The sequence below is a fragment of the Natator depressus genome, chromosome 18 (genome assembly GCF_965152275.1).
Source record: "Natator depressus isolate rNatDep1 chromosome 18, rNatDep2.hap1, whole genome shotgun sequence".
Classification (NCBI taxonomy): Eukaryota; Metazoa; Chordata; order Testudines; family Cheloniidae; genus Natator; species Natator depressus.
In genome coordinates, this window is record NC_134251.1 from 9,443,310 (window position 1) to 9,464,580 (window position 21,271).

Genomic DNA, 21,271 nt, shown 5'->3' on the forward strand with positions numbered 1-21,271 from the left:
AATAAAATCAGGAGTGTGATTCCTTTGGTTGCTGTTTGAAGACACCAATTACATTATTTCCCCCTGCAGCTGACTCACTTGGGTGCTGGTCTTATGTACGAGTCTGATTGGCTTTACTTTAGAAACACGGTATGCCTGGCACCTGCACTGTTAATGCTCCTCCGGGGAGAGGGAAGCAGAAGACTTATCTGTGGGAAATGGAGCTGGGGGGCCCTGTCATGTGTCTCAGGAAGCTGCAGCTAAGCAACACGCGCCTTCTGGACAAGTGATATGGCAGGGCTAAGGTTGGTGAGGGACTCTGTGCACGAAAGGGGAGAATCTGGAGCGCTGCGGTTTGCTACCGTACATTCCCTTCGCTGTGCTGAAACGTGGTCTCTCGAAATCCAAGTAAGTTACTGCTACTGTAAGCACTTATTGTCCTTTGCACCCTTGCAGCTTCCCTTAGCCAGATGGCTTTGAGTTGGAACGTACCCCAGGCCATAGCTCATCCTGATCCTTGCTCACATGTGCAGGACTGAATTGACCAATTGTCTGTCTTCGGTTTTGCTCCTTTCTGGAGCATCAGAGCTTCTTTGTTAGGATCATTTGACTAAAGGCAATGGGAATGTAGGTGGCCCTCAGTCCTTCCAGGGTGTTTCTGTTCGGTAGTTCCCAGCTCTGAAAGCTCAAGGCAGACAGGGTGAATTTATGGCCTTTCCCTAATTCTTTCCAAGTGGGTTAAATTTTATAGTGGTAGAAAAATGAACACTGGCTTGTGTTTTCCCCTCTGCAGGTGCGCATGAAACTCCAGTTGGTATGAGATTTATGGGCTGCTGGGGAGAGAGAAGCACCATGGGCTCCATTCCCCTTAAAAGGGTAAAAATGTATCATCAGAAATTGTCCTCCGTCTTTAAAAGCCTCCCTGATATTTCAAAGTGGCTTTCAGGTGGTTCCCTGCTCTACGGCATGTTCTTCAGCCAGCAGCCGCTCCAGGATCATTTCCAATAGCCAGGCATAACCCAACGAATAACAGCATCAAATCACTGAATAGGGGAACTGCCAGGAGCTCTGCATTGCGTATTTTGGGTTCCCATCAAGAGCATTGCCAGGTTCTTGGGATTTGTAGTTCTTATCATTCCCCCGTGCTCAGGTGTAAGGCAAAGGGAGAGTTGGCAGCTGGAAACTAGTATGGGAATGTGGCGTTAGAAGGGAGTGTGGGGACACCAGGGTGACAACACACATTTCTCATGTCAACCACTGTGGAAGGAGATGGCTCTGGGTGAGCCCCCCCCCCCATCCCGTTCCCCCATTCTTGTGTCATGCTTCTTATTCCACTTTCAGTCACGATGGGTTTATCTAATGGAAGAAAATACTCCATTGCATAACGCCCTGCCACCGTGTCATATGCTTCATCCTAAACCCTCCCTTTCCCCGAGGCACAGGCTTTACATGTCCGTTGCAAACAAACGTTGGTTATTTATTATACACAGATTCCTTCAGCACCTCAGATTGGAATTTGATGAGTACGACTTTATTTCAAGTAGCAAAATAGCTTCCCTTCCCCCGGCACAGGGTTAGTCTGTTGTCCACGGCTCTTCAGGTTAGTTGTTTGCCATAACCTGCAGAAAGTGTAAAACACAGTGTGTGGGGGAGGAAATCAAACCAGAAAACTAAGGAAATCCGTAAACAGGGCCACCCAAACGCTACAAATTGTCCCTTTAAATACATAAACCAGTCCTACAACCCTCTCTCTTCCTAAGGATTTAAGACAGGTGATTTGGCTTCTGTGTCATCCTTTATGTGAAGGGTTCATTTATAGTTAATAAATATTTGATAAAAACATTATAGCCATGAGCGATATTTGTTCCTGATCATCAGAGTAATAGATGATAGCTAACTAAGTTGTTGGACATCAATTAACATTTATTAAAACTCTATAAAATATACCCTTAATATACAGCATGACAGATTTATTCCAAAACGTCTGAACTTTGGTTAGAAATGAAGATCATTTGGATAGTTGCATTCAACCGGAAGACACCTCACCTTCGCTGCAGGAACTAATTCTCTAGAAACAAGACAACATTCTCTCTTGTTGTGTTGTGGGATCGTCTACGTGGTGAAGTTATTATGGAATAAGTTAGGGGGTGAATTTAAAGTGCACTAGCTATTCCAGGGTAAGTGTGTGTGCATGGGAAGCTACTGCTGGCCAGTGTATCCATATGGACAAACCCTCGGTCTTGAACTGTTTTGCAGGTGTTTTGTTTTGTTTTACCCCAAATGACCATTTAGAAGTTCACAGCAGAGTTTGTTCTTGCTCAGCAGCAGACACTAGACCCTTACCGTAGCGATCCAGTTGTTGAAAGCAGAGACTCGAGTGAAGACGGAGGGTTTGCGGTAATAATTACAGCCTAGTGAGGAGCCGAAGCTGACTATGCCATGAACTTCCCACTTGCCATCAGCACCTCTGCAGTTCAGTGGGCCACCAGAGTCCCCCTGCAAAGAAGGAGAGGCACAGTCATTGAACGGGTCTCATATAATTAGAGATGGGACATGGGAGAAAGGCAGGAGTGTGAATGAAATGAATATAGGTTCTGTCTTATGAGAAGGCTCCCAGCTGCCATGTTCAGGTCCAACATGTAGGGGGAGTTTGGATCCAGGGGTTTGGGGTGGATCCTTCTTGCACGTGAGGGTATAGAAATGTGTTTATTAAATAGTCCTTCAACACGTTAATTGCTATCAACCTCTACGAAGGAGTTTCAACGCCCATCTAGAATGGGTAGATCCTAGTACCCTGCCTCATCTTCAGAGTCCCTTCCCATAATGCAGAACTTTCTAACGCCATTCTCATAAATGCCAAGTTCTCCGGACTCACGTTGCAGCTGGAGATCACTCCGTCGCCGCCTGCGCAGACCATGGTGGTTTTTACTGAGCTACCCCACCAGCTAGGCAGGGAACAGGTGGCGTAAACAACCACGGGCAAAGGTCCTTGCTGCAGTTTATCTGGGAGAGCACCGTTTGCTGGAAGGGAACAGAAACAAGGGAATAGCATTAGCTCCTGGCAGTCAAGAAACAGCAAAATAACGTATCCAGGTACAAGAGTCAACAGGGATTCCAAGCACAGAGGGGTTGCAGAATCCAGTCCTTAGCACATCCCTCCTTCAGAAAAGTGTCTGAACTAGACGGATAATCCTCATCCATTTTAACAATGGCTCTCTGTCTATATCGCATGGGAAATCAGCTGGTGGCCGAGCACTTTAACATTCACATATCAACACCCTACTGGCGATAGCGTCAGCAAACAGGCCAAGGAATGAATAGGCCAGGATCCCTGCTCTGTGCTCTCACCTCTAGGTGATGCATCCTGGTCAGGATTGAAGCACGAGGCTGTTGCCTGCATTGTACCCGTTCTCTGCACAGGGACTTCCCTGTTCCAGGCTGGCTGTCCAACACTAACATTCACTTCTTTAAAGTGGCTTTTCAACACTTCCATGAGCACTAGCAGCCCCAGCAGCCTTCAGACCACTCTCACTTGGGTTACAATTGCACCTCGAGGCCTCAGCTGGGGTCCTGACAAAAGCTAAACATTCTGCAAGGAAAATGCAAAAACATCTCTGGTGCAGGAGTGGAGCAAGAGCCTGGTCAGCTCTTTCTTTGAATTGAGGGCTGAGGGGGACCAGAAAAAAGAACCTTATTCCAGCCAATCCCAAAGGAGGTGTTAACACAGACGGACTTAGTGTTACCACTGAGAACTGTATTAACACTTACTGTACAGCCTTCCCCATCCAGTTACGTAGCAGATGACGCCAGAGGCCAGGAGACTGTTTGCCGGAGGGAGGCAGGCCGGCTGGATTTGATTGCTCAGAGCAACGCTCTGGGAGAGTTTGATCAAAGCGATGTCGTTGCTGTGTTCAGAAGCCGGGGTTGAGGAGGAAGCGTGCACAGAGGGAGAGTGGAAGAAAACACAGACCCATTAATATGTAGCATTTATAGAGTGCTCCGCCTGTTCAAAAGAGGGGGCCCTGCCTTTAGCGGGAGGAGGAGGGAAGGAATGTCCTCAGGGCATGGCAGAGACGTCCCACCACTTGGTGTTGCCTGTACCACACCCAAACGCATGCCTCAGTGCCCATAGGCCCTGGTGGAGCACCTTTATTTTCCTTCCTCGTGGCCCAAAAGCCATGTGGAAATTCAGGTCCCAGCATCTCCAGCTCCTCTGCCCACACGGGGTTCAGTTTGAGAGGCTTGGCCTGTCTCTGTCAAGCTTTGGGGTAAACTCAGCATGTGACAGTGAGAGCTTCTGGAGAATACATGGAGTGCCTCCTGGAGCTTCAGGCTCGTCAAGGCTTGTCAAGCACTCGTTTCTGTTCAGCTCCCTGTGGTGGGTGGGTATCTCCCTAGGGAGGTGCCCATGCTGTTACCGACTCATCCTTCTACTCAGAGACTCCCAAGAAATGGCCTTTCAGCCAGAGGCTTCCTTGTCAGGCTGGGGTTCTCTCAGGGCCGGGGGAGTGAGACCTTTGTCTTTGTCTTGGAACCCCCCAAATGGATAAAAGAAAAAGGGCTATATGGCTTTTAGCTTATGCAGTAGAGGCTCATGCATTTAGCTCCAGACATCCCAGGTTCGATCCTGCCCGCTGACAACTGGCATCTGTCAGTGTTACACAAGCAGGTTTTGGAGGGAGGGATAGCTCAGTGGTTTGAGCATTGGCCTGTTAAACCCAGGGTTGTGAGTTCAATCCTTGAGGGGGCCATTTAGGGATCTGGGGCAAAAATTGGGGATTGGTTCTGCTTTGAGCAGGGGGTTGGACTAGATGACCTCCTGAGGTCCCTTCCAACCCTGATATTCTATGAATTCAAGAGGCATAACTCCTTCTCTTCCAGTCAGTGCTGCACGTACTCCACCTCAAACACATGCCTTAATGCCACCTGGCCCTGTTGGAGCACCAGGACTTTCCTTGTATATGGCCTGTGAGGTTTGTGTTTCAGTTTATTGCCGAGTCAGCATCCAAACGTACAAGGGCTCATCTGTGGTGTGTGAGCATCAATAATTCCATAACTGATATTTGTTTTAATTTTTACCACTCGGGGTTTGCCAAAACCCTTCCCGCACAGCAGGGCAGTGTTCTGTACCTTTCCTCTCCAGATGGGGCAGCATTTAAGTAATTTTTCAAGCCTTCCCGAGCCTCAATAAACATCATGATATTGTGCCCTGTAACTGCTAGACTGAGGTGTAATAAACCAGTGGAATCTAAAAGTGTTGGCTGCAGTTGGACATAGTCTGGCTCTGTTTAATGGTGTTCAGCCCTACATTTGGCAGATAACATAATGTAGCAAGTTTCTCAACTGCTTGGTGTTCAGGCCTCTAAGGGAGGTGGCTCGACCCTGGGCAGTTATCATAAGAGCACAATGCCATTCTATTAATCCCTGGTACGCCCACACTTGAATATCATAGAATCATAGAATATCAGGGTTGGAAGGGACCTCAGGAGGTCATCTAGTCCAACCCCCTGCTCAAAGCAGGACCAATCCCCAATTAAATCATCCCAGCCAGGGCTTTGTCAAGCCTGACCTTAAAAACTTCTAAGGAAGGAGATTCTACCACCTCCCTAGGTAACACATTCCAGTGTTTCACCACCCTCCTACTGAAAAAGTTTTTCCTAATATCCAACCTAAACCTCCCCCACTGCAACTTGAGACCATTACTCCTTGTCCTGTCCTCTTCTACCACTGAGAATAGTCTAGAACTATCCTCTCTGGAACCACCTCTCAGGTAGTTGAAAGCAGATCTCAAATCCCCCCTCATTCTTCTCTTCTGCAGACTAAACAATCCCAGTTCCCTCAGCCTCTCCTCATAAGTCATGTGTTCCAGACCCCTAATCATTTTTGTTGCCCTTCGCTGAACTCTCTCCAATTTATCCACATCCTTGTTGTAGTGTGGGGCCCAAAACTGGACACAGTACTCCAGATGAGGCCTCACCAATGTCGAATAGAGGGGAAGGATCAAGTCCCTCGATCTGCTCGCTATGCCCCTACTTATACATCCCAAAATGCCATTGGCCTTCTTGGCAACAAGAGCACACTGCTGACTCATATCCAGCTTCTCGTCCACTGTCACCCCTAGGTCCTTTTCCGCAGAACTGCTGCCTAGCCATTCGGTCCCTAGTCTGTAGCTGTGCATTGGGTTCTTCCGTCCTAAGTGCAGGACCCTGCACTTATCCTTATTGAACCTCATCAGATTTCTTTTGGGGAATACTGCGTGCAGTTCCGGTCACCCCATCTCAAAACAGATATAGTAGAATTGGAAAAGGCACAGAAGGTCAATAACAATCATTAGGGGTATGGAACAGCTTCTGTATGAGGAGAGATTAAGAAGGCTGGGACTTTTCAGCTTGGAAAAGAAGCGACGAAGAGGGGATATGACTGAGGTCTGTGAAATCATGACTGGTGTGGAGAATGTGTTATTTACTCCTTCATGTAACACAAGAACCAGGGCTCATTAATAGGCAGCAAGTTTAAAACAAACATAAGGAAATACTTCTTCATGCAACACAGTCAGGCAATGTTGCGAAGGTCAAAACTATAATGGGGTTCAAAAAACAACTAGATAAGTTCCTGGAGGACAGGTCCGTCGATGGCTATTAGCTAAGATGGTCAGGGATGCAGCCCTGTGCTCTGGGTGTCCCTAAGCCTCTGACTGTCACTCGATGATTACCCTGTTCTGTTCATTCCCCCTGAGGCATCTGGCATTGGCCACTATCAGAAGACAAGATACTAGACTAGATGGACCATTGGTCTGAGGCAGTATGGCCATTCTGACGTCCTCGTTCTTGTACTACTGCCTTGGGGAGCTGGGCTTGGCCACATACTTGGGGATGAAACGCGTAGAAAATTGGAAACAGAGCTGATTCACGGAGCTAACACACTAGGGCTTCAGCAGAACCAAGGAGTCCTTCAGCAACGTGGCCTCAATCCAAGTTACTAATAATACTCTGCACTTCTAGTAGCACCTTTCATCTGAAGCTTTCAAAGTACTTTACATACATTAAACATATGTATGAAATGAACCTCTCCACACACCTGTCTCTTCACCCACTGCTAAGATGCAGGAGACACTGTTGGGTCGAACAAGGCAGCTGTTAAGCAATGAACAACTGTGCTATGCAGCCATTGAACTGAATTCAGTTGCAATAGGTGGAATTTGGTTTGGACACGGGCGTTAATTCACCTGTACTCTTATGAAACCTGCTGCGGACTCTTTAATAGGCACAAGTGGTCAGCAGCTCAGGTGAATGTGTCTGAAAGTTTCTGAGATAGTGGAGGCTGAAGGCATCACTTAACTATTGGGGAGGTGGCTCCTGCACTGGCATCTGTCCCTTTGGGGGTGATGGGCATCTGCTCGCTGAGCCAGGCACGCCCATCCTCCATAGTGTGACAAAGGTTTGAACTGTGGAAAGGTTTCACCACTCCCCACATCCAGTCACCCAGTATTTTGGAATCATCAGACTGAGCCTATGCTGTAACAACTGGCTCCAAATTTGGAGCTGCCCACCGTGTAGGGGTGTTTGGACCAAGAGGCCTTGGTTTAGGGCCCTATCGCTAATACTTTTTATAAATAGCTGCTATTAACTTACCCATTTGCAATACGGTTTGGGTTCCAGCCTTCATGGACAATGATTTTTTCTGGACTGGCTGCAATCGATCCTTGTTCAGTAGCCTTTAGGTTGAATTTGCCAAGAAACACTCGATAGGTCCGAGAAGAACTGGGGAGGAAAAGGAACAGGGAGAGATAAGAACATATGAATGGCCATACTGGGTCAGACCAAAGGTCCATCCAGCCCAGTATCCTGTCTACCAACAGTAGCCAATGCCAGGTGCCCCAGAGGGAGTGAACCTAACAGGTAATGATCAAGTGATCTCTCTCCTGCCATCCATCTCCACCCTCTGACAAACAGAGGCTAGGGACACCATTCCTTACCCATCCTGGCTAATAGCCATTAATGGACTTAACCTCCATGAATTTATCCAGTTCTCTTTTAAACCCTGTTATAGTCCTAGCCTTCACAACCTCCTCAGGCAAGGAGTTCCACAGGTTGACTGTGCGCTGCGTGAAGAAGAACGTCCTTTTGTTTGTTTTAAACCGACTGCCCATTAATTTCATTTGGTGGCCCCCAGTTCTTATATTATGGGAACAAGTAAATAATTTTTCCTTATTCACTTTCTCTACACCACTCATGATTTTATAGACCTCTATCATATCCCCCCTGAGTCTCCTCTTTTGCAAACTGAAAAGTCCTACCCTCTTTAATCTTTCCTCATATGGGACCCGTTCCAAACCCCTAATCATTTTAGTTGCCCTTTTCTGAACCTTTTCTAATGCCAGTATATCTTTTTTGAGCTGAAGGGACCACATCTGTATGCAGTATTCAAGATGTGGGCGTACCATGGATTTATATAAGGGCAATAAAATATTCTCCATCTTATTCTCTATCCCCTTCTTAATGATTCCTAACATCCCGTTTGCTTTTTTGACTGCTGCTGCACACTGCAGGGACGTCTTCAGAGAACTATCCACGGTGACTCCAAGATCTTTCTCCTGATTAGTTGTAGCTAAATTAGCCCCCATCATATTCTATGTATATATTTTTTCCAATGTGCATTGCTTTACATTTATCCACATTAAATTTCATTTCCCATTTTGTCGCCCAATCACTTAGTTTTGTGAGAGCTTTTTGAAGTTCTTCACAGTCTACTTTGGTCTTAACTATCTTGATGCTTAGGTGTGTAGCTCCCTGCTTCCTGCACAGTCACACGCCTCTTTGGGAAGGGCGGCCAAATGCAGCCTAGGGGTCTCCAGTGGGAACCCTCTGAGAACTGCAGGGGCCAGCACGCATTGATCTACATTACCAGCCGTTGGTTTAGGACGGAGCATTGCATGCTGGAACCTATAGTCACTAGAGGCTGCATCTCCACATGCTCCTCTGCCTCCTGCCAAGATTCCTGCTAAACGTGGGCCCCAGCTGATCTTCGAGTTTGAGGCTGCCACTTCCTGGCACATCTGAGCAATTCCGAAGGCCTCTCTGGTAGTGTGACCATGTCTATTACGAAAGCATCTCGACTGGTACAGAGGTGTGTGGAAGAGTATTGTGCACCCTGGCAATCTGACCTCACACACAGCCCGCCCGGGAGAGCTCATATCTGCTCTGACGATGCTTTCCGTGGCTGGAGTGGTAGTAACCAGCCGCAGTGCATGTGTGTACGGGAAACAGGCCTGTACTGCGGTGCTGGGTAGGGAAGCTGGCCTTGACTGAGGCATTTAAGGTGATGAAGTCAAAGCTGATCACGCCCCTCATTTTTACAGCATCCCATAATCTGAGAACGAGAAGCTCTCACTGAAATTGATGGCAGGTGACTTTAAACCCAAAGGGACGATTTCCTCATGGAAGTGGGTGCGCTAGTTAACCTATGGAACTCACTGCTACATGTGCTTGTAACGAGAACACAGCTGATTTTAAAAGGGGCTGGACAATTTAATAACTAATATGTATTGTTATACATGCAAAAATAAAGTCAACAGTGCAGAGCATGGCACAGGCAGGGGACGAGGAAGGAAGTTTTCCCCTTCCAGTGAATCATCAGGTAGGGGCCACAGCCAAAGACATAATCTAGATGTGATAAACTTTTTAGAGGGGGAGAGCCTGTTATTAATATGCTTTGGCTTTCTCTTTTCCTCAGAGCATTTACAGCTTTCTGCATGTTGACTTAAAAGAAATGATTGCCCAGGCTTCGGCAGCTAACATACCTGATACAGTGAGCAGCTGTCATGACCCAGTTGGGTGCAATGAGGGTTCCCCCACAGGTGTGATACCAGTTACCACTGGAACTGTATTGCAGGGAGACCTAGGAACAATACGGTAAGAATGCTACTCTCTGATCGACTTCTCCTTCTGTTGGGAAGGTGAAAAGCTGAGCACCCAAGTGCTCCATGTCCAGACCACTCTCTTGTGAAAAGGCTTTTTTCCAAAGTTTCATTTCACCGTTGCTTTCCCAAAGCTATTTACTAAGCATTGGCCAAACAGAGGGTTGTATTTGCTACAGAAGAAATCGGTTCATGAAACACCTCTTTGTCACTCTATGTAGAAATAGGGCCCTGTTGGTGGTTTGGGGGTTTTGTTTTTTAAATATTTCACTGGGTTTAGTGGGCAAGTGACCTGATCATGGAAATGGAATCTAGGGAAATAGGAATCCGTGAACTCCTGAGTTGTTGCTTTTGTTCTGCCTTTGACACATTATGTGACCATGGGTAGGTTGCTCAGCTTCTCTGCCACAGTTGCCCAAATATGCCATGAGGATTGTATCAACGGTACAGGGGTGTCATTTATTAACCTTTCAACAGGGTTTCCTTAGCCCAGTCGAGGATACATTGAGCCACGTTGCCTTCCCATTACGTTGGGCCTTGCTTTGCTCAGCCTGCACGCGCGTTGATGGCATTTCCCTGTCTGATATGCTATAACTTTTGAACATGGTATCCGATCAATTCCAAACTTCCAAGGAACGTTCTAGGCATCAGTGGTCAGAGCCCTACTGAGTTTAGTGAAAATTGGAAAATGAGAAGGCAGAAAAGTAGAGGACACCTGGAGCCCCCGGCATCTGGTTAGCAGACCCAGCAGCTATAGCTGGGTCTATAATAATAGACATAGATCAGCGAAGTGGTTGATGGCAGCCATTGACCCCTTCCAGTGTAACAACATGCCCCAGATCTCAGCCCTGCCCAGCATCCCAATGGAGCAGAAGGTTTTGATCCCCTGAAGGACTTTGCTCCCACATGGAAGGAAAAGAAATAATTTAACAAATTATACAAGTGGGATTATTTACATATGTCCCTGATGTGAGGGGGATGGGAGGGCAGCACACAAGGAGCTTAGGGGGTAGAATGGGGAATGCAACTTAAGGACCCCTGGTGGGTATGTGAGCGGAGCCTACAGAGGCAACAAAGTATCCTCTGTAAGCAAGGTATCCTGGACTGGGCTAAGGAAACCCGGGAATCACTAACCTGCCAGGGCCAGCTGAATGGTCTTGCATCTTCTCCTCCAACCACTCTGTTCAAGAGAGGTGGGTAGGCGGGATTCCCACAACTGAGGGCTGCAAGAGACACAAGATGGGGTCCGATTTAGAAATCGGAACAGATCAAGCCACCAACCAAAACTGACCTGATCTTTGTGTAACACATGTTTGAACTTAGGGGACCGATCTGGCGCCCTTTCTGTCACTACAGACGTTTCTAAGCCATAGTCTATTCTGACCCTTACACTGCACCCATTACTCTGATATCTCAGCACCTCCAGGCTGCTGGTCAGCGTCAGGACCACAGGATCAAGCTAGAAATCTGCAATTGGTAAAACAGATGAAATCCTACGTCTAGGCAGGATACATACCCCCAGTGGCCAGCGTCAGGGTAGCAAACAGGATACGGATCATGGTGCCCTGTAGCTGTGTCAGGTGCAGTGCCTCTGCTGAGCCCTCTTATATGTCCGTAGCGCTTATCTCTGGCAGATAGGGCCTGGAGCAGGGGGTGTGTGGCTCAGTCACCAGTGGGAAGATTTCGCACCCGTGGGACATTTTCCTGTGTGTGCACGTGCTAAAAAAAGATGGACCTTGAGATGCTGGCTTCAGCTCTGCCTTGTCTGGGGAGTGTTGCGTGAGCTTGATTTTGTTTGTCGCAGCTGTTCACTCTCCCCTACCTCGAGTCCTGGTCACAAATATGTGGATGGAAGGGAAAATTACCTGAATTGGGGGGGGCGGTAAATCTCCCTCCAGCAATTCATGGGGAACCCTTATGATGTGGCACTCCATATGCTCTTTGGAAATATGCTTATGAATATGACATAACTGGAATATGCTTTATGTTAAATACCCCTTGTATGGTGTCATTAGAAAGCTTGTAATCTACTAAGTGTGTTCATCCTATTTGTTTGCATGTATTATTTCTATATCTGGAATTAGGAAAATAAGATATAAACTTTAATCACTGATGTAAACATATTAATTGGAGGCCATTAAGGGTGTTCCAGAAACAATCAGCTGTAAATGGCATTAGTTACTTGAAAGCCTTCGTGTGTACGTGTGGGCCAGTCCATGGGGAATGGTGCTTGTGGGTCTTACAGTGACATGTGACCATGTCGCCTGACAATGAAATCCATCTTAAATCTGGTACTTTTCCATTTAGAAGGAGGGGTGGAGACCCAGAGAGACAAAAGAGTCTCGCCTTGTGCCAAAGACATAAAACGGGGTGGAGTAGGACAAAAGAGGCAGCCAGTCATGAGAAAACCCCTGCTTACCACATGAGATGTCTGCTGGATCTAACAAAGACTGTACCAGGGAAAAGGATTGTGCCCAGACAGGAATCTAGGAAGGAATCTAGTCTGTGAGAGGTTTCAGAGTAGCAGTCGTGTTAGTCTGTATTCGCAAAAAGAAAAGGAGTACTTGTGGCACCTTAGAGACTTACAAATTTATTTGAGCATAAGCTTTTGTGAGCTACAGCTCACTTCATCGGATGCATTCAGTGAAAAATACAGTGGGGAGATTTATATACATAGATAACATGAAACAATGGGTGTTACCATACACACTGTAACGAGAGTGATCACGTAAGGTGAGCTAGTACCAGCAGGAGAGTGGGGGGAGGAGGGGGAACCTTTTGTAGTGATAATCAAGGTGGGCCATTTCCAGCAGTTGACAAGAACGTCTGAGGAACAGTGGGGGGTGGGGGGAGGAGGGGAATAAACATGGGGAAATAGTTTTACTTTGTGTAATGACCCATCCACTCCCAGTCTTTATTCAAGCCTAAGTGTAAGCAGTGTCAGGATGAGCTCCACCCTGACATCTGGTGGTGAGGTGTGGCAAGTTGTGGAAAAGAACTTCAGGGGCTGAGCTCATTTGCATAGGCACACCCACCCCGCCTAGAATGAGGCCATAGCTGCCCAAATGATCACTTTGGCTGCTGTGGGATCCCCAGTGTCTCTGTTATTGGGGCAGGAAGAATAAATTGTTATTACCCTGATTATGGGAACTGTGCTTGGAACTGTACTTGGCCTTTTGTTATGATGGAGGGACTCACCATCAACTAAGTAGCACTCGCTAGGCAAGGGTCATGGGTTCCAAAACTCTGTGAATTGAGAGAGGTTGGGGACAAGTATTAATACTTGGTGGCATGGGCCCCTTGGTGAGGGCCTTACATGCTAATTGCATGTTTTCCTCTCTCTATTGTGGAATATCAGAGCTAATTTTGATTTCATTAGGAGTCTAGTTACAGGCTGCTGAGCTCACTTTGGGCTAATAGTGCACCAGCACTGAGGCTCCCCTACTACAAGCTGAATTCACCGAAGAGCTGAACTGACTAAGAGTTGAAATCACTGAGTGTTGTGTTAAGTAGTGGGGGAGCCTGAAGATATATTGTGGAGAAGTTTGCGGGACGGCTGGAGTGCCTTGTGGACAGGCTGGTGGAGCAGTTCATAGGACGGTGGGAGCTGCTGGTGGGACACGGAGCAGTTCGTGGACCGGCTGGTGGAGCAGTTCATGGGACGGCGGGAGCTGCTTGTGGGCCACGGAGCTGAGCAAAGCAGTTCGTGGGGCGGCTGGTGGAGCGGAGCGGAGCCCTATGGAGCTGTGGAGCGGTCTGAAGCTGAGGTGCCTTTTACCCCCGCTCCCATCTCCACCCAGGTTGGGAGGTAAAGCTCTGCAGATAAACTTTTGAACTCTGGGGCTGCCCTGATCAGGGACAGAGACTTTTGGTCATTGGACTTTTGGGACTTTGGGTGATTTGGGGTTGCTGGACTCAAGAACCAAAGGGAAAGGGCATGCCCCAATTTGCTTGGGGTGGGTTTTTTGTCATGGGTTGTGTTATGAATCCTGTTGGTGGTGTTTCCCCAACATAATGCCACATTGTTTCTCTCTGTTATTAAAAGGCTTTTTGCTACACTCAGACTAGGTGCTTGCGAGAGGGGAAGTATTGCCTCTTGGAGGCGCCCAGCGGGTGTGGTATATATTTGTCCCAGGTCACTGGGTGGGGGCTCGAGCCGGTTTGCATTGTGTTATTGGAATGGATCCCCTAGATATTGAACCCGGCCCTTGTTGCTGCCAACTCTGACAGGAAGAATGGTTACATAAGTTAATTGTATCCAGTTTGCAAATGAATTCCAATTCAGCAGTCTCTTGTTGAAGTCTGTTTTTCAAGTTTTTTTGTTGAAGAATTGCAACTTTTAGGTCTGTAATCGAGTGACCAGAGAGATTGAAGTGTTCTCCAACTGGTTTTTTAATGTTATAATTCTTGACATCTGATTTGTGTCCATTTAGTCTTTTACGTAGAGACTGTCCAGTTTGCCCAATGTACATGGCAGAGGGGCATTGCTGGCACATGATGGCATATATCACATTGGCAGATGTGCAGGTGAACGAGCCTCTGATAGTGTGGCTGATGTGATTAGGCCCTATGATGGTGTCCCCTGAATAGATATGTGGACACAGCTGGCAATGGGCTTTGTTGCAAGGATAGGTTCCTGGGTTAGTGGTTCTGTGGTGTGGTGTGTGGTTACTGGTGAGTATTTGCTTCAGGTTGGGGGGCTGTCTGTAGGCAAGGACTGGCCTGTCTCCCAAGATCTGTGAGAGTGATGGGTCGTCCTTCAGGATAGGTTGTAGATCCTTGATGATGCCTTGATGATGCGTTGGAGAGGTTTTAGTTGGGGGCTGAAGGTGATGGCTAGTGGCGTTCTGTTATTTTCTTTGTTGGGCCTGTCCTGTAGTAGGTGACTTCTGGGTACTCTTCTGGCTCTGTCAATCTGTTTCTTCACTTCAGCAGGTGGGTATTGTAGTTGTAAGAATGCTTGATAGAGATCTTGTAGGTGTTTGTCTCTGTCTGAGGGGTTGGAGCAAATGCGGTTGTATCGTAGAGTTTGGCTGTAGACAATGGATCGTGTGGTGTGATCACTTTTGTTTATTAATTTCCCCAGAGTAAGTGATTAATACCTGGGCCAGTAAACAACCATGCATATCTCTCTATCAGTGTTACAGAGGGGAGACAATTTATGAATTTGCCCTGTATAAGTTTTATACAGAGTAAAATGGATTTGTTTGGGGTTTGGAACACATTGGGAACTGGGTGTCTGGGTGCTGGAGACAGGTAACCTGCTCAGCTGTTTTCAGTTAAGTCTGCAGCTTTTGGGGCATTTGTGTTGCAGCAGGCTAGCGTGTCTGGCTCAACAAAGTAGGGTTCTAGAGTCCCAAGCTGGTACGGAAAATGGGCTCAGAGGTAATTTCAGCACATCAGGTGACAGTCCCAAGGGATCTCTGTGACCGAACCTGTCATACCCCTAGTCCACAAGGTCCTCCAGGAGCCTCTGGTGTTGCAATGGAAGGATCAGGCTCAGGGCAAAGCCACCAGGGCCTGGGTTTGAGGGTTAGGTAAGGGGGAACATGCGTGAATACGGACATTTGGGCATGTGGCCAAAGGGGCAAAGGCGTGGGATGGGCCTGCATTGAAGGGACGGGCATCGGAATATTATTAGACCCTTGCCTAAGTTGCCTTTTTTCAGGGGGTGAGATGGGAAGAACAGTGGGCACTTGGGAGCAATAATTATAGCCCCCACCCCAAAAAATATAAAGACCCAAAGACAATTCCCCTCCCCCCTTCTCCTTCAGCCCCACAGTAATTGGAAAGCTAGAAACTGTATGTAATAACTTTTTCACAGCCCTGGTAAAGCTCTTCCTGATGGAAACTCACCAGGCTGCTACGTATGGGTCCCACCACATTGGGCCGTGTGAGGTTTAGGCTTTCCTTGGTCTGGGTAGACTCCAGCACTGTCTCTTTCTTTTGGCCTCTCTGGCATGGTCCCATGGCACAGGCTGTTTGTCTGTTTCCCCATCATGGCAATGGGACATCAGGGGCTAGCTGCCCTAGGCCCCCCCAGGATAAGTGCTGGCTCCACAAAGACACCCCAGTTGCTCAAGCATTCCCTGGCCCAGGTCTCCCACCTTTGTGAGTTCTCTGGTTTACATTTGCCAGTTGATGCACACACTACACAGGCTTTGCAAAAGGGGAATCCTAAACCAATTCCTCTTTACTTCAGGCAGCACAAAAGATAGACAGATCCAGACATAATAATAAACACACCTGCACCTGTTTCCCCTTCTCAGTGTCCTCACCACTCTGGAGCATTCTTTGGGCTTAGGTCAGAGTTCTTTAGGGTGTCCAGGATCTCCCTCCTGCAAGTCATAGCTTCTCCTTCAACTCATGGAGTTGGTCAAACTTCCTTTGACCATGGCTGGTTGTGCAGTATAAAAAGGTCCTCTCAGCTAGGAAAGTAACCTTCGTTGTTCCTTTCTCTTGACACAAGCTTCCTTTTATCTCTCTGACCGGCCCAGGCTCTGTGTTTGTAAAGGGCTGTACCCTCACCACCTCTTTGTTCTCACTCCAAACCCCTTCCCTGCAGACACACTTGGTCAAACTGGTTTCCCTAGACTTCAGCCATCCCATTGTCTTAAGGTGCTCCAATATGCATGGGAGCAATTCATGTTAATGACTCTCCATTGTCCCTGGACTGGGAGAGCCATGCTACCAGGCCTGAGAGTATATATGCCCACACCCACTAAGGCATTCAGTGGTACAGCAATTTCATAAAATCATCCAGAATTCATATGTTCTACATAGATTCTCCAATTTTCCACACTTTACATAAAGAACTATTATTATTAATAATTGAAAACAAATAAAAATATAACCCTTCTGCCAGTTGGAGTGGCATCAAGAAGGGCCAGATTCAATATCTAGGGGGGTTCCTTTTCAACAATATAACCAGAACCGGCTCGAGCCCCCACCCAGTAACCTGGGAAAATTTCAGTCTACCCTCTGGGCACCTCTAAGAGGCATTTCTTCCCCTCTCACAAGCACAGAGACTGAGGTAGAAAGAGTTTCTTTAATAAAGTAACCTAGCATTAATCTGAGAAAACAACACACGCTGTATTCATAAACATAAAAGCAGGAGCAAGACACGCTCCCCAGAGTACGCTGGGCAGTGTCCTTTGTTTCCTTTGTCCTTTGTTTCAGGTTCTTGAGACCAACATCAAAGTTCCTATAGTGTGCCCTCCCCCTGCCCTTAACTCCCCACTCACAGTCTCTGTCCCTGGTCAGTGCAGACCTAGAGTTCAGAGGTGCACCTGCATGAATTCTCCTCCAGCCATGAGTGGGGGTGTGGGGTAAAAGCCACCATGCTCCCTCCACTGCTCACCACCCCCACCTCTCTGCTGTAACCTCTGCCAGTCAGACGCTTAGTGATTTTCAGCTCTGGGCAGAATACGGTCCTACCACAAGGGATTTCAGCTCTCAGTCATTGTCAGCTCTGGGCAGACACACCGTCCCACTGTGACGTTGCACTCCATGTGCTTTATGAGATATGCTTATGAATGTGAATATGATGTAACTGGAATAGGCTTCATGCAAAAGGTCTCTTGTAAAGTAGCATTACAAATCTTATCATCTACTGCGTGTGCTCCTCCTGTTTGTTTGCATGGACTAGTTCCAGGGCTGGAGTTAGGAGAATAAGATACAAACTTGTGTTACTGATGTAAACATACTAAGTGGAAGCCATTAAGGGTGCTTCAAAATCAATGACCTGTGAATGGCTCTTGTGGTGGGTTCGGTCACAGAGACCCCGCCTTGGGACTGTCACCTGATGTGCTGAGACTGCCTCTGAGCCTGTTTTCTCCTGCCAGTTTGGGCCTCCAGAACCTGCCTTGTTGAGCCAGACATGCTGCAAACACAGACCCAGGGTCTGGGCCACGCCCCCAAAGCTGAAAACGTCTTAGCAAGTGCTCCTGTCTCCAGCACCCACACACCCAGCTCCCAATGGGATCCAAACCTCAAAGAAATCAATTTTACTCTGTATAAAGCTTATACAGGGTAAACTCATAAATTGTTTGCCCTCTATAACACTGATAGAGAGATGTGCACAGCTGTTTGCTCCCCCAGGGATTAATTACTTACTCTGGGTTAATTAATAAGCAAAAGGGATTTTATTAAATATAAAAAGTAGGATTTAAATGGTTCCAAGTAATAACAGACAGAACAAAGTAAGTTACCAAGCAAAATAAAACAAAACACGCAAGTCTAAGCCTAATACAGTAGGAAACTGAATACAGGTAAATCTCACCCTCAGAGATGTTCCAATAAGCTTCTTTCTCAAAGTGGACTCCTTCCTAGTCTGGGCCCAATCCTTTTCAGACCAATGTTGTAGTTTATCACTCAAACCCTCATAGTTACTGTCCTTTGGTCCAGTTTCTTTAAGGCATCTCTTTGGGGTGGAGAGACCATCTCTTGAGCTAGCTGAAGACAAAATGGAGAGGCTTCCAGGGCCTTTCATATTCTCTCTCTTGTGGGCGGAAACCCCTTTGTTCTTCTGTGCAAAATCACAGCAACAAGATGGAGTTTGTAGCCACCTGGACAAGACACATGTCCATGAATGATTCAGCTTTTTGCAGGCTGACGCCATTGTTTACATGTTAGCTTGAATGTTCCCAGGAAAGCTCAGATGTGGATTGGCGTCTCCCAAAGTCCATTGTCAGTTAAGTGTTTCTTGATTGGGCACTTACTCAGAATAGGCCTTTCTCAAGAAGTTGACCAAATGCTTCACTGAGGCTACTTAGACGCAAACACATTGAGATACAAGTACAGAGCCAATATTCATAACTTCAAATACAAAAGTGATACACACATACAGACAGTATAAGCGTAACTAGCAAATTACAACCTTTCCATAGACATCTTACTTGACCTTCTTTGTACAAGATTTGGTGCAACTATCGGACATTGGTTGCAACAATGATCTATATGGTCACAGTTCATGTCAGTAACGTCACAGCTCTGTTGCAAACCAGCCTCTGTACATGTGGGCCAGCCCAGGAAGAATGGAGGCTGGGGGTCTCACAGGACATGTGACCATGTCACATGATGCTGGAATCCATTTTAAATTTTTCCATTTAGAAGGAGGGGGTGGGGACCCAGAGAGACAAAAGATTCCCTCCTTGTGCCAAAGCTATAAAAGAGGGTGGAGCAGGACAAAGAGGCTGCCAGTCATGAGAAAGCCCCTGCTTACTACCTGAGATGTCTGCTGGAACTAACAAGGACTGTACCGGGGAAAGGATCGGGCCCAGACTAGGAAGGAGTCTAGTCTGTGAAAGAAGCTTATTGGAACATCTCTGCGGGTGAGATATTACCTGTCATCAGTTTCTTAATGTATTAGGCTTAGACTTGCATATTTTTGCTTTATTTTGCTTGGTGACTTACTTTGTTCTGTCTGTTATTGCTTGGAACCACTTAAATCCTACTCTGCATACTTAATAACATCACTTTTGTTTACTAATGAACCCAGAGTAAGTGATTAATACCTGGAGGAGCAAACAGCTGTGCACATCTCTCTATGAGCGTTATAGAAGGCGGACAAGTTTTCAGTTTACCCTGTATAAGCTTTATACAGAGTAAAACGGATTTATTTGAGGTTTGGATCCCATTGGGAACTGGGTGTTGGAGAGGTAAACTGCTGAGCTGTTTTTGGTTAAAGTCTGCAGCTTTGGGGGTCTGTGTTGCAGCAGGCTAGTGTGTCTGGCTCAACAAGGCAGGGTTCTGGAGTCTCAAGCTGGCAGGGAAAATGGGCTCAGATGTAATTTCAGCACATCAGGTGACAGGCCCAAGGGGATCTCGGTCATTGACCTCATCACAACTGATTTTAAGCTCTGATTGAGTATTTAAAATAACAAAGAGGTTCTTATTTAGCTCGAGTCTTTGAACAGTGGGGAGAAACAGGCTAAACCAGTTTGGGGAGAGCCCTTGGAAACGGTTTGCAGATATCTTCTGGCTTAGATATCTGTCTCCACCCCTCTTACTTTCTCAGGACTCTGGCATTCATGCTCCTGGCTTAGCGAGGTTCTTTCAACTGAGTGTGACTCCCTCATTTAGGACAGGTTAAGCACAGTCCCGCTTCCCGTATTCCTACAATTATTACAACATTGGTAATCATATTTCACTACCCCTGCATTCAGTATTAAGGTGATTTGTAACCCAACACCAGCCAAAGTTGATCACTTTGACACCGCTCTGTCTGCTGAATATCTAAGCAGAGCAGGAGCAAACTGTATTTACATAAACACAACCAAAGTCTCTCCCCCTCCAAGCTAGCTGCCAGGGGAGCATTCATTCAAACCCTGCTTACAAATATGGCACCTTTCATCCATCTGGCTTTGAGTCGGAACTTTTCCCAGGCCATAGCTCATCCTGATTCTTGCTCACGTGTGCAGGACTGAATTGACCAATTGTCTGGCTTCGGTTTTGCTCCTTTCTGGAGCATCAGAGCTTCTTTGTTAGGCTCATTTGACTACAGGCAATGGGGATGTAGGTGGCCCTCAGTCCTTCCAGGCTGTTTCTAATGGGTAGTTCCTGGCTCTGAAAGCTCAAGGCAGAGAGGGTGAATTTATGGCCTTTCACTAACTCTTTCCAAATCAGTTAAATTTTATAGTGGTAGAAAAATGAACACTGGCTTGTGTTTCTCCTCTGCAGGTGCACATGGAACTCCTGTTGCTATGAGATTTATGGGCTGCTGGGAAGACATAAGCATCATGGGCTCCATTCCCCTTAAAAAGGTTAAACTGTATCATCAGAAATTATCCTCAGTCTTAAAAAGCCTAACTGATATTTCAAAGTGGCTTTCAGGTGGTTCTTTGTTCTATGGCATGCAATTCAGCCAGTAGCCGCTCCAGGAACACTTCCAATGGTTGGCCATAACACAACGAGTAAAGGCCTCAAATCACTGAAAGGGGAAGTGCTGGGAGCTCTGCATTGCGTATTTTGGGTTCCCATCAAGAGCATTGCGAGGTTCTTGGGATTTATAGTTCTTATCATTCCCCCATGCTCAGGTGTGAGGCAAAGGGAGAGTTGGCAGCTGGAGCCTAGTACAGGAATGTGGGGTTAGAAGGGAGTGTGGGGACACCAGGGTGACAACACACATTCCTCATGTCAACCACTGTGGAAGGAGATGGCTCTGGGTGAGTCCCAACCACCATTCTTGTGTCGTGCTTCATATTCCACTTCCATTCACGTTGGGGTTTATCTAATGGAAGAAAATGCTCCATTGCATAACGCCCTGCCACCGTGTCATATGCTTCCTCCTAAACCCTCCCTTTCCCCGAGGCACAGGCTACGCATGTCTGTTGCAAACAAATGTTGGTTATTTATTATACACAGATTCTTTCAGCA

General features: G+C 46.9%; 1 protein-coding gene across 1 annotated transcript; it reads right to left on the bottom strand.

The window, feature by feature from the left end:
* Positions 1–1,545: 1,545 nt before the first annotated feature.
* LOC142000728 (chymotrypsin-like elastase family member 2A) lies at positions 1,546–11,454 on the bottom strand. The gene is made up of 8 exons (XM_074975215.1): positions 11,412–11,454; positions 11,030–11,118; positions 9,779–9,876; positions 7,611–7,739; positions 3,748–3,884; positions 2,855–3,000; positions 2,323–2,475; positions 1,546–1,598 (listed from the first exon to the last, which is right to left on the bottom strand). Exons 1-8 carry the CDS (start codon positions 11,452–11,454, stop codon positions 1,581–1,583), a joined length of 813 nt encoding a protein of 270 aa, XP_074831316.1. The 3' UTR covers positions 1,546–1,580.
* Positions 11,455–21,271: the final 9,817 nt, after the last annotated feature.

Excerpts from the sequence above, each read along its gene's own strand:
- LOC142000728 (XM_074975215.1), bottom strand. The coding sequence starts at position 11,454 with ATGATCCGTATCCTGTTTGCTACCCTGACGCTGGCCACTGGGG. Across the intron at positions 11,119-11,411 it reads CCTGACGCTGGCCACTGGGG|CCCTCAGTTGTGGGAATCCC; the intron begins GTATGTATCCTG and ends TGTCTCTTGCAG. Across the intron at positions 3,885-7,610 it reads CCAAACCGTATTGCAAATGG|CAACGACATCGCTTTGATCA; the intron begins GTAAGTTAATAG and ends TTCTGAACACAG.